Source organism: Polyergus mexicanus, unplaced genomic scaffold (genome assembly GCF_030449975.1).
Source record: "Polyergus mexicanus isolate NDT 795.1 unplaced genomic scaffold, iyPolMexi1.0 SCAF_12, whole genome shotgun sequence".
Classification (NCBI taxonomy): domain Eukaryota; kingdom Metazoa; phylum Arthropoda; class Insecta; order Hymenoptera; family Formicidae; genus Polyergus; species Polyergus mexicanus.
This window is the reverse complement of record NW_027223332.1, coordinates 1,194,381-1,208,172: the sequence shown is the minus strand read 5'-3', so window position 1 is coordinate 1,208,172 and position 13,792 is coordinate 1,194,381. Positions and strand designations below refer to the sequence as shown.

General features: G+C 28.8%; 1 protein-coding gene across 5 annotated transcripts; it reads right to left on the bottom strand.

The window, feature by feature from the left end:
• Positions 1-65: 65 nt before the first annotated feature.
• Wde (Fibronectin-III type domain-containing protein windei) lies at positions 66-12,512 on the bottom strand. Of its 5 annotated transcripts, none has more exons than XM_070305407.1 (15): positions 12,318-12,512; positions 6,085-6,402; positions 5,785-5,892; positions 4,655-5,626; positions 3,935-4,263; positions 3,561-3,821; positions 3,157-3,450; positions 2,905-3,052; positions 2,560-2,744; positions 2,366-2,467; positions 2,202-2,256; positions 2,030-2,103; positions 1,778-1,877; positions 1,512-1,681; positions 66-1,397 (listed from the first exon to the last, which is right to left on the bottom strand). In XM_070305407.1, the coding sequence occupies exons 2-15, from the start codon at positions 6,380-6,382 to the stop codon at positions 1,302-1,304; spliced, it is 3,192 nt and encodes a 1,063-aa protein (XP_070161508.1). In that variant the 5' UTR covers positions 6,383-6,402; positions 12,318-12,512; the 3' UTR covers positions 66-1,301. The 5 variants fall into 5 exon arrangements, with proteins under 5 accessions (XP_070161508.1, XP_070161505.1, XP_070161510.1 ...); XM_070305404.1 differs by having other exon boundaries at positions 3,157-3,465; positions 12,318-12,508; XM_070305409.1 differs by having other exon boundaries at positions 3,157-3,465; positions 6,085-6,255; positions 12,318-12,501.
• Positions 12,513-13,792: the final 1,280 nt, after the last annotated feature.

Below are 13,792 nucleotides of genomic sequence, written 5' to 3'. Positions count from 1 at the left end.
AGTTTATTATTCATATAAATACAAAAAAAATTAATTTTACTATTTATTTTATCATGGGACAGAGAGATAAAGTTCATTAATTTAAATTTAATCTATATCATGTACAAATACACTTATATAATCTATTTAATAATAGTACATATACACTTTGATATATTTACATATGAATGATTAAGATTAATATATCTCGTTTATTAAAAGATATTTTTCCCTACGATGCATATTAGCGTTATAATACACATCCAAATTTAACTGTATAAAAATTGAGCAACTTATATCATTCTTTTTTTCTCGGAATAACAAATAACAGTCAATTATTTTGAATTTATCACTGAAAAGTACCAGCTTGAAAAGTATATCATCGTAAAATGAACGAAAGTTACATAATAATTAAATTTAGTTAGTGCCTCTTATTCATGTTTTAAAAAAACAATATAAAAAAGTTTTCAATCTTATATTGTTCATAGAAATAGCTAAAACTTGACTGAAAGCTAAACGCAATATATCGCTTCATAGTTGGCACTAAATATTATTGAATGCTGAGCGGAAGATGACTGAGAGTCAAACAATTTTAGTACAAAATAAAGAATGTATATTGATCATTACATATAAAAGTAAGATTACGTGATAGTCCATAGACTATGTTGCCAAAAAAAGATTGCACCATAGTTAATATCCAAAATATTCCTTCATTTTGTACTACAATTGTCTTCGTTTTGTCATTATCTTTCACTTAGTGCTTATCGTGTTTCAATTCTTAACCAGATTTTAATGATAACACCTTCCTTTGCAGTCTTCAAGTAATATTACATATAATCATGAAGTTGCATGAAATTTTTTGACTAGAATTCCTGATCCTATGCACTGTGAGAATTTATTAAATATTTATGAATAATGGTAATTAAAAATTATAGACATTTAAATAATTCCGTGAATTCATATTATAAATGATTAATAAAAAAAAATTATTATATATAAATATAACATCAATTCTATTAGTATTTTAATATATGAAAAGAACCAGGTATCTATTATGAAGTTAGGAATATTATGTATACATTATACATGTGCAATTGGAAGCATTTACAGGAGTAATATCAATGGGAGCAATTATTTCATTCAAATTCAAGAACCCAAAATAAATATTAATCGAATTATTGCCGAATTAGATCTGGTGTAATATGCCATGTTATTGTAAGATGGTCTACAGACTATTTGTATCACAATTATGCGTTGAACACAGAAGTAAAAAATAATGGATAAGAATTGGAGATCACAAGACTTAACACATCTTTTTTTCTTTACAGAGAGATATTACCAGGTATACTATACTGTCCTTTTCTAGAATGTGTATCGACCGCCCTGACCGCAAAATAATAATTGTTACCTTCAGAAAACTGTAAGAAGAATATTATCTCGTTTAATATCTTATGGATTCCAAATTTCAGGAGATCCACTTTATTCTCTTCATGACATTACTGATATTTTTTTTACTGATATTATTGATTTACCTGAGTCAAGGTACACGCCATAGGTAATGGCAGCGCCCGCACATCTCCCACTTTTTTCCATAATGATGTATTAGGATTTATACCAGTAACTTCTTGGTATGCATATAATTGGTAACTAGCAATATCTGCATATTTATCTGACAGATTCATGTTCCAAGATAATACTATACCTATTAACATGACATTGACACCATATTAAGAATTTCTTAACATAAAACTAGAATCTAATTACATTTATATAAAATCGAGAGATATTTATAGTATACCATTTGAGACTTTTGAAATCTTTAACGATGGAGCTGGCGGTGGAAGTTTCCAGCCAGGTGTCATTGTGTAGCTTGGAGTATCCGGCAATGGTGCAGGATGCTGAAGTAAAATAATAATAAAATTATTGTTTTAATAAATAAATGTTATAAACAATTATTCTAATTATTCTTTATAACATTTATTAATTAAAACACACACACACACACACATATACGCGAGTGTATATATATGTATATATATTTTTATCTTACCTTACTTATTTGTATATTTGACAGAACTGGTGTGGTTAATACCCGCACAGTACCATTTGCAATTGTTTGCATTCCTGCAAAATAATATAATAAATTATAAAACAAATTGCATATTATTTACAGACATACACACATATATAACAATATACTTTTTAAAATGTAATTTGATTACCTGTCTTATAGGTAACAGTTGAAAAAGGTGGTCTGCACGTCGTCACTGGTCGGATCTAAAAAACATTCGAATTTCTTGTATAGCAATAATCCATAAAATTCAAAAATTCTGTTATCAATACAGATTTGCAGGAAAAAAAAACAAAATTGCTGCAAAGTATTGACCTGTACTTGCTGATTAGTAGTATTTGATGTTATTAGAACTTGTCTTGGTGTACCTGCACTACTTTGCATCACATACGCTAACCTGGGCGAATTCATATTATTCTAAAAAGAAAAGAATATATATTCATAAGTTCCTATCCTTTTCTTAATATTATGATATCAACATATATATGAAATAAGAACAAAATGCTTACTACAAGGGCAGTTGTTGGTGGCTGGTTAGGTGTTATTACTTTTATACTAGCCGGTTGCGTTGTAATTGCTACATTTGCTGGTATTGTTTGTATTACCCTTTGAAAGGATTGTGTATATTTCGGCGTATTCAATTGTTGCTCTAACATAGAGTTTGTAGTTATAGCCGTAACTTTTATGTTTGCTGCTATAATATATAAAATTTGTCATATTAGAAAGTTATGAAAGATTATATTTATTATTATTATATTTATTATTACTATCTCTATCATGATGAAGATATTATTTTTAAGACATGATTTATACATATATTACATTTGTATATACACAGAGAATGATAAACTTACATTTATTCTTTTCTTCTTCATCTGTAAGATCAATAAGATCGCTATTTTTTGACTTTGAAGTTATCACTGTTGGACGATTTATTTGATTTTGTATTTTACCATTTAAAACAATAGCTTGTTGTGGTTGTGGTTGAATCTGTTGTTGTGGCTGCAAAATTTGCATAATTAAATTAATATGAAACAGTACACGATATTATATATACTTAAAATATTATGTTTAGTTGCACGAATATTTATTGAAATAAGTCTCACAGCAGATAAAATAGGTTGAAGACCGGTAGATTGGCTAGACAATGTTAGCGTATGAGAGGATTCCAAAGGTTTAGCAACAACTAAAGCCGCCGGTGTCACAGGAATAAGAGGTGCCGTTTGTATCGGGTTCTGTGCAATTGTAGGAGTTGACGTAGTCACCGTAGGTCGAGGCGATCTTGTTTTGATCCCACTGCGTCTTGTTGCATTATTATTTGACTCAGCTGCTGAGGAACTAACATTGCTTGGAGCGTTTGCAGGTTTAACGTGCGAAGTTTGTTGTATCTGCCGTAAACTCTGTAATCCATGTTCCTATTGAATAGCAGTTTATCATTGTATAATATTCATATAATATTCATTGAATATTATATGTAAATATATTAGGAATCATATCTCGTGATAAATACCGTTATGAAATTGACTTGCAAGCCTACGGATCTATTTATTTTTATAGGTGCGATAGACTTGTCAGGATTCGCACGACGGTCTGTTGTGTTACGATTCACAACCGTTTTAAAATCTTCCACTTGCTTTGTTAATTGCTGCAGTTTTGTACGCATTACTTCCTGATATTTCTCCGATATGCGAGCTTGCTCTCTGAGTTGTCCGATTTCACTACGCATCGTGATTGTTTCGGCAATCTTCTGAATTAAGAGTTCTTCCAATTCCTTAAGCAAATTACCGATTATAACAATAGGATATGCTAAGCAATTGTGTTTTGCCAAAATAAATATACATATTGCAAACTTAAAAGATAGTTTATTCTGAAATATACTTTTACCTCCTGTGTAAGTTTCGGTAATTTCTCTTTAATATCCCTTTGGAAAAATTTCTTAACAAAAGTTAATTTTGTAATATCATTCTTTTCCTCAGACATGGTACTCATTTTCACTTTCTTAACAGTATTAAAAATCTCATTGTCCGAACAATTACGTTTTGATGAAAGCGGTGACGCAGGACGTACATCCTGATTCAATTTGTGATTCACTGTTACAAGTTGTTCTGTAATAGAATCACTAGAATCACTATCGCTATTAAGATACTTTTTTCTGATTATCTCCTCTGCATTTCTAGCCGTTCTCCTCTTTTGTCGTCCGCTCTCCTTTTTTTCTGTAATAATAAAATGCAAAAATAATTTAATATATGTATATTAAAGTATATATAGCAAAAAATATAAACTATAATTAAAATATTTTACATATAAAAAGCACATATAGACTTTAGAAATAATTTATTTTACCAAATATATTTTCTTGTAATTAAAATATCGGTAGAGTATAATATCCTAAAAAATATATTATCCACACAAATTTTTTTTACAGATCTAAATTTTTTTGTAAACTATTTGTATATCTTTACTCCCTTAGAACATTAATTCTATATAGAACAGTTAAGAGAGATTTCAATCAGGTTTTCTCTCTGTTCTATTTTTTCTTCTTTTTCTTTCTTTTCTGTAAAAACTACGAATCACATTTTATTTCCGATGTAAAATATTTCCTACCTTGTTTGTCTTCTTCAATACAATCTTCTACTGTATTGTTTATTTCTTTTGATCGTTTTCTTTTTATAACATTTATATTTTTATTCTCGTTATTAGAATTTTCTACATCAATAGATTCTAATAAAATCTTTTGTAATGTAGAATTATTATTTATAATTTGCATTACAGATTTATTAATATCACGATCTTCGTTCGTTACTTCTTTACTGTCTTTTACACTGGGCAAATTATTTTGATTTTGTACCAATAAAATACTCGTTTCTTTTTCCATAGATTGTATCTCTGATGCATTTTTTTTTTTTATTACATCCTCGTATTCTGTGTTTCTATTTTTACTTTTATGTTCAATATAATCTTTAAGAGGTGATGAATCATCAAAAATAGCGGATTTGGTTGAATCTATAGATCCAATAGATATATCTTGACTATTATTAATTTCGACAAATGGACTTTTTACAGAGTGATGATTATCATCATTAAAAACCTTATTTACTACTTTGTTGCTTAAATTATCATCATTACTGTTAGAAACAATTGCAAGTGTAGACAATCTTTCACTATTATAAATCTGAACTTTAGCGGAATCTATAATAGGACCATTACTGTCTACATTATCCAATTTATTTATTAGCTCACAAGTATTTGTGGTATTTATTTCTTTATGATCGCTGCTTGTCTTTTTTAAATTATCATTATTGTGAGTTATTGGTTCTGCATTTTGAAGATTACTTATTATATGATTTTTTGTAGATAAATTATCAGTTTCTAACGCTACATATTGTTCAGATGCTGAATTTGAACATTCAATGCTTGCGACAGTAATTTTTAAATCTTTATTAGACTTGAAAGTACACTTTTCATTGGATGCACTAACAGTCATACTGCTATTTTCAGAATTACATATATTATCTATTCGTTTGTTTTTTGACGTATCACCTAAGGATAACGTTGAATTTTGGGAAGCCTTTATTGCTGCAACAAATTTTTATGATGTAATCAATTTCATTTGTTTCAAAGATATTGGCTAATATAAAAGCAATTGTATTAATTCAGTTTAGGAAATTTTCATATTAGAAAAATAATTTAGTTTGATGATTATTCGTAATTTTTGACATCCATAAAAATATTACCTGAGTTATGCTTCTGGTCTAATTTTCCATTATTAGGCTTGTCGACTTCTTCGACAATCTGGTGTATGTCAGAGCATAATTTTTTTTCTGTGATTATTTCTACAGATTCTGCAAAAAAAAAGTACTAATATCTATAAAGATTTAAAAAAAATACTTAAATTGTACTATATTATGTTAAATTAAACATAATAAGAAAAAATATACATATATATATTAAAAAGAGATTCATCTAGAATTTAATTAGTAATCTATTAAATAATAGAATTTTTTAAGTCTTACAAATAAAAAATAGTTATATACCAGTTTTTCTATTCTGCAATTTAAATTCCGTAATATTCATAGAATTTGTTGTATTATCTTCTTGTTCCACATCCTCATCATCAGATAATCTTAAGCGCAAGCTATCATCAGACAGTACATCTTCATCCTCTCCTTCTTCTTCTGCACCAAATAATAGCTCTTCTTCTCTCTCTTTTGATAGTTCATTGTCAATAGTATCAATAGTAATTTTATTTAGTTCAATATTGATTCTATCGATACAAGAGATTATGGAACTAGATTCTGAATCATGCGCTATTCCAGTTTGTGCTTTCTCCATTACAAGTACAATAAAAATCGCTGCAATTACATTTATCTTGCCAATTAAATGTTGTTCAATCAATAATGAGGAACCGCATGCAAAGTATTTATAATAAAATAATACAATTTAAGAGATAAACGAGTACATTCTTTTTTCGCTTTATTTGTTAAATGATCACGCGAATGCTAAGCATATATACATATATATTTAACGGTAATTTCTATCAATGTCAATTGTACGCGAGAAAATATCGTTAAATACCAATAAACAAATCGTAAAAAATTAATGAATTATGAAGTCGGTGTCGTTATAGCTGACAAGGCATTTTCTTGTTTGTAAAGTATCTTTACATATAAAATTTATTTTTAAACACAAAAGTAGTAAAATATTAATATATTTTAAAATGTAATAGAAAGAAGAGTAAATAGTTTCGAGAAGAGCAACTAGTTTCGATATGTGGAATTTTTAATGACAACTCAAATATATAATTATATTAGAGAAATAAATAAAAGAATATAAAAATTTTGCAAAATGTCTCTTTAAATATTATCGAAAGTTAGAAAGATTAAAAACTTAAGATTTGACGCATGTAATGCTATCAGTAGTAATTAAGTTTGTCAAAACATGATCGATGGTAAGAATCCAAGCAGATCTTATACATCATAATTTTTCAATACAGTTTGATAGTAGAAATCGAGGACAATTTGTGTTTTACAAATTCTACTTGATTTCTGCTGCCACTTTATTGTCAGGTTATGTCGATAGATTCTGTCTATAGAATACGAGCATATCGTGATGCCAATCTGTTAAATCATTTTGATAGAATCTAACAAACTGCCGACATATGTATTATTAACATTATGTTATATTGAGAATATTTCTCGTGTGAATTTCGAGTAGAGTGTAATTTTTTGAACATCAGCTGTATTATATGCTTAAAAAGTGTAGAAATTTGGGAATGTAGAATTTGTTATTGGAGTACATTTTCTATACGAAAAACGATAAGTATGAGATCGATCGAAAATATTGCTCAAAATCTGCCTTATATTTAAAATCACCGCCTCTTCAAAATTTCCTTTGATTTCTTCCTTTTTTAGATTTTTTTTTTTTTTTTGTTTAGAGGGGAGAAAAAATAATACATTTCTTGTTTAACATTTTAATAATAATTATTATATCTTTCATTTTCAATAGTAAATATAGTATAGAAATTATCAACTAAAGAGTATCTGAACATTCTGACATTCACTGTACACACGCACGTGCGCGCGCGCGCGTCAACTTCATTCTGGATCGATGCTTATCGCGCGAGGTCACTATTTTATTGGATATATGATTGGCGCAAGCTTAATACGTCCCGATAAAACTAAATAAAATGGAAAGTTTTCCACATTTATAAAATGCGTGTACAAATTATCACACATATTATTCATGGAGATCGAATTAATCAGGCCCTGGGTAGAGGGTCAAGGGCCCCGACCCATCGGCATACCGAAGTAAAAGATGGCGGATAGAGAAAGCATTTCTGATGATTATAATGAACAAGCAACTATGTACTTGACATTTGAAGACGAAATTGTTTCGTATTTTCAACATAATTTCGTCAACATGACATTTTTAAGGATCTAGTAATATTGACGAATTATTATATATAATATATTATATATATATAACTTTAAAAAGATTTGGTAAAAAAAAAAACGCATTTATCTATATGAAATCACTTTAAGGTTATCACCTTCAAAATCATGCGGCTTAAAAAAAGGACAAATCGTTTCGTGTTGGTATTAAAGGTTATGAAAACCGAGAATACACAAGCTGGTTACGCTTCATTGAATCATTTATTCAACACCAAAGAGGCGCTACAGAACGAACAGCGACACTTGGATCTGCAATAAAACGGTTACGGAACGATCCGTAAACATCGTTATCCCATTGCTTTACGTAACACCAGTATTTTAAAACACAAATGCGAATTAAAGAAACCGCGCGAACTAGCCTCGGTGTCATCGACAGGTTTACGAATCGAGCGTGGAATATATTACACTTAGGCCCCGAGATTCGTTCCGAAGATGGCCGAATGTACACGAAGCACCAGAAAATGCTGCACAAAACGCGCTTGTGACGTCGCGATTTGCTACGCAATAAGGGGAAAACTTCGTTTTTAACCAGCACGGATTAACCGCATTTTAGTGATCATTCGCGAAAAAATTCGCCATTTTTATTTATATCTATTTGAAAAAATTATAAAAAAATGTAAATGGTAATTTTTTAATAATTTCACTCTTTTCTATCACACGATATCGTATCCATGTATTTTTAGTCACTGTATTCACACACTTTATTGCTTTCTGATCATATTTTCAGTCATTATTATTTTATCATATGTTTATCAGATAGCATATTTGTATAACTATTTCATATAGTTATTATACGTTATTACCATTATATATATGGTACACTTTTCATTTATAAGGTCCATTGAACCCTATTAAGCAATTAATTTTCGTTGTTCATATGAGATCTTTCAGCAATTTATATATAGGCTTTGTCGCGGAGAGAGATTCGTTTTATCGAGCAATTGATGAACAGTCCCCTCTCTTCCTTACTCAACGCACCAATGGCAGAATCAGTGGTGGGAGAAAAGACGTAATTCTTCGTCGTATTGTAGGACAATCGATTTTCATTGGTCTATTTCGATCTTAAGTCTGATATTTGATCGTAATATGGATTCTTGACTTGATCTCGAGAGATGTTAATATTTTTTGTTTAACTCTATTTAATCATTTTCGTATTTATATATGTGTCTGGTAAACAGATGTCAATATTATAGAAATCTCGTATTTTTAACTAATAAAATTTAATTTTAACATAATATAAATCAATATTCGTACGTTTCTCCAATTGGAGAACTTCTTACAAATCAAACACAATCAGGGCTGGCCTTAGCATCGATGGCGCCCGATGCGAGGATACAAATTAACATTCTCTTCCTTCTCTTCTGTGTGTTAAATATTATTTAGTTCACATTTTTTGACCAGCAAAAAAGAAGAGAATTTCTCTCTAATTTTGTTGAGATTCAGTAAAATAAATGATATCTTCAATAAAGAATATCATATAAAAGAGCACAAGTCTAATATGAGATCTACACACGCGCACTTTATATTTAAAAAAAAATCATTTTTATTTATTCTCTAAGAGGAATTCTCGGCATCTCGAATCCGGCTTTGCCCTAATTCGGCATCAATTCTCCCCTCCGGAACTCGACATTTCGCAGGAGCGCCACTTTCAAAAACTCAATATTGGCTATTGTTATGCGTCATCTTTAATCGGGTTTAATAACATTCAGTTGTAAAACTGGCCAATCACAGCTATTCCGCTGAAGAATGGAATGACTGTGACTGGCCTTAGAATTACAGATATTATTAAACCCGGTTAGGGGTGACGTATAAACGTAATCATTGGCTACAATTCGGTGGATTCAACAGTTTTGGGTAACAATCGAACGTGACTGGTTCTTACTTTTAGAACCGACAAATCAACGTCGAGTGTTGACAAAATGATGCTCAACTGTTGAATCCGCTGAGTGTAGCCAATTTTATATAAAAAAAGTATAAAATATTTTGAAAACCACAAAACTTTTGTAAATTGCTATTATTCGTCTATTGTGTGTCAGGGGGAGGGGAGAGAGGACAGGGGAGAGGGGGGGGCGTGCGTATATGTGTGTCTTCTGCAGCCAGAACAGCCTCATACAGCTAACATCATATATCAAAATAACATTAAAGAAAAACAAGAAAATACATAACTTATTCTTTTGTAACAATCACTGACAAATAAATATTTATAGCGTTATCAGATAACTTTGTAATTTCAAATAGGATAATTTATTTACATTTAATTACATTTTATTTTGCAAAAAATAAGACGATTCGATATTCATAATTGTTTTATAGCAGAAATATTCATATAAAGTACATAATAAAATTGCCTACAATTTTCCATTTTAAACAATAATTTTTGAATTATCTAAATATAAAATTTGATTGAAATGATCAGCCATAATTATACAATCATATGTCCATGAAATATTATGCCTATACAGCGTTTTTATCAACTCCAAGTTAGTACAGTCTACCGATCGCAAATGTGGGCGTTCACTACATGCGCTAGAATTTGCGCAGTTCGCAGACTGGTTCGATTTAACCTCGGTTCACGGTTAAACGCTAAATTCCTTAGATTTTCGAAACTAATCTTTGCAACAGATAATAGCAAATATTCTCATCACTTAGTTTTAGACGAACTATTCTGCTATAACGTTAACAAATATAAAAACATAGTACATAATGTAAAAAAAATGATGTATATTGGATTTTAAAGTATAATAATATGGGATAAATATTGCTAAGTTTTTTTCGTTATTTATAATTTTATCCTAAATAGAAAAAAACATTAAAAAAAAGAAAAAAAAACATTTTCTGACTATGTCAAATACACACACGCACCACACATACACATATACACACACATACACATCAGATACCATTTCGTGTTTTATAAAAATAGTAACTTCTTGTAAAATTAAAATATATATTAAAATTTGTTAAAAACTTAATAATCATAAGAATGTTCAAAAGTATAATTAACTATGTTATATATTATATAATTTTGAGTGAAGAATCAACTGAACAAGTAGTGCCATCTGTTGCTACTTTTACTTCAACGACAAATTGATACTACGTCGTCACGCAAGAATGTTAAAAAATAGTTTTTCGGTTTACTGTATTTTAATTATAATCTTATTGTCAAAGATAAAATTCTGCAATATAATTGATTATAACAAATTAATATTATTATCTAGTGCAATACAGAACTAGTACCAAATAAATATTCCAGAAATGCTTATTATCGATTAATATTTTTTTGCAAAACTTATATAAAACATAAAAAAATTTAATTCAAGAAATGCATTTTCTACTCTATTTGGTCTATTTTTGATACATATTAGAGAATGTCGGGATATATATAAAAATATAAAATTGCGATAAACGCAAAAGGTTATGAATTGCGTTCATAACCTTCATAAAAAAAACGTTATGCTCGTAATGATAAATATAAATCTATCTATACAGTTCTCTCTATAAAAAATTAAGTTACTTGAATGAAAAAGATGTTATAATCATTTAATGTTATACACGCATTCGAATCGATCGATATCATTTTGGTTACGGCATTATATTATGGGGAAACAACATAATTCGTAAACAAAAATAATTGAATAGAATAAAGCTAAATAAAGAAACAGAGTGTTTTATTAAAGATTGTATATATATAGATCTAATAAAATCTCATCAAATTGTATCAAAATATTTGCAAATTTGCGTTAAATTGTTATACACATGTCTATATTATTGATTTATGATACTAGTACGACGACGTATGATATAAAGAATGAATTATCATTAAAAAAATTTCATAATCTCCTTTAAATCAATCCTTGAAACCATTTATAGAAGAAACATTAACAAAATGGCGTATATAATGCTATCTAAAATGGTGCCTTTGCTATGTTAAAACATCTTTAACAAACTTTCGTGTAAATTTGGGCCTTAAGGCCCAAATCCTAATTCGATGTATGGTGAATTATTTTGAGAAAATTAAATAAAAAATAATATAATTCAGATAAATTGAAAAGGGAAAACTTAATCACTTAACCTTGAACATCAAAACATAGACTACCTAACCTCTCCCTCTCTAAATAATTTTTCAAACATCCTAAAAAAACTTAACATATAGGATTAATACTTTCTAATTTATATCGAATAAAGTTCCGATAAGATGATTATCGACATAATGATTTGAATATCACGAGTTGAATCCTAATTTCTCGATGAAAAATCCAATGTGGAAGACCCAAACGATATTAAGATACTAGAATAATGATAATTGATGAACTTACGTTATATTATTGCGTGGAAAGGTTTCGGGCAATGGTGTATATACTTTTCGCCACGTGAAAACAAGTTATACTTATCATAAATATGCTAGAATGGAACTACACTTTTGATACTTGACCATCGAATATAAGATTGCAACGCCGCAATCTAAACAAGCGACTTCGGCAACGTTGCCAACGCTTCTCCTACCGTTACTTCACCTAACGTTACATTACATTAATGTGGGGGAAATGCAGCAAAATTACAATGAATTATAAATATATATATGTATATATTTATCGCGAATCTGAGATTTAGTGAAAGATTGAATATCAAAGTGTAAAAATATTTATAAATCATTAATAAATACATATCTAAAATTTATCGACGTACATACACATCGTTATACATTTCACATAAAATCTCATTTGCGCATGCGCGATGTCACCTGAATTCCCCGACCAACAATTTTAGCCGCATCACTTCTTTCTTTCCTTGGTCGGAAAGCTTATACACTTACACAAAATTATCTTTTTGTTGCTACAATTATAGGTATGAAAATCTAATACAAGCAGTCATTACACCGCAAATCTGATAAGTAAAATATGTAAGTATATATCAAAATGTATTATTAAGAATAAGAATTTATTATGATGACGAATTATTGTCACTAAGTGTACCTTGATTGTATACAAAAGATATGATATTTTTATAAAATAACTTAATAATTAAAATATTAATAGTATAAATGAGGTGTTTAAGATTACATTAATATGTAATATTATTATTTTAAAAAAACAACAAAATATAACGAGATAATAATTCAATTTCTCAGTATGGGAATATATAAAAGAGAAGTATAGCCACTTATGGTGGGACATTCTGATATATTAATATATACGTATATATATTTTGTATAATATATATATAGGATATATATACTTCTCTTTTTATCTCTCTCTCTCTCTCTTTTAAAATAAGAGGGATAGATTTTATAATAAATAATATATATCAAATTAAATGATTTAAATAAGTATAATGATATTGTTTACACACACACAAAAGCTACCTCTCTGTGTTAAGGAACGGAGAAGAAGTATGCATAATTTTTTTATGACATTGTGGAGATATTTTGATATAATAAAAGCGCTGTTTGAATCGAATATAACGATGTATGTGATTTTATATAATTATTTCACGAATTACACGTTAGGTATAAATTGTGCACGTGATCGAAATGATATATTTCTCTTCACTTTTGTATCTTGGAATAAGAGTGGCATCTGAAAAGCAATGTCAAAAATAAAGAGATTTTCTTTGCTTTCAATGACTCAAATATGTACACGGAGATTTTTAACACTTATAGTTTATTTAAATAAATCGTGTATCGACCGAGTAAAAAATTACTAGAGTACAGCCAGCATCAAAAGTTAATGGAAATACGATTTGTACTTTATATATCTGTAACGCGATACTTTATAATAAAATATTTGTTGTT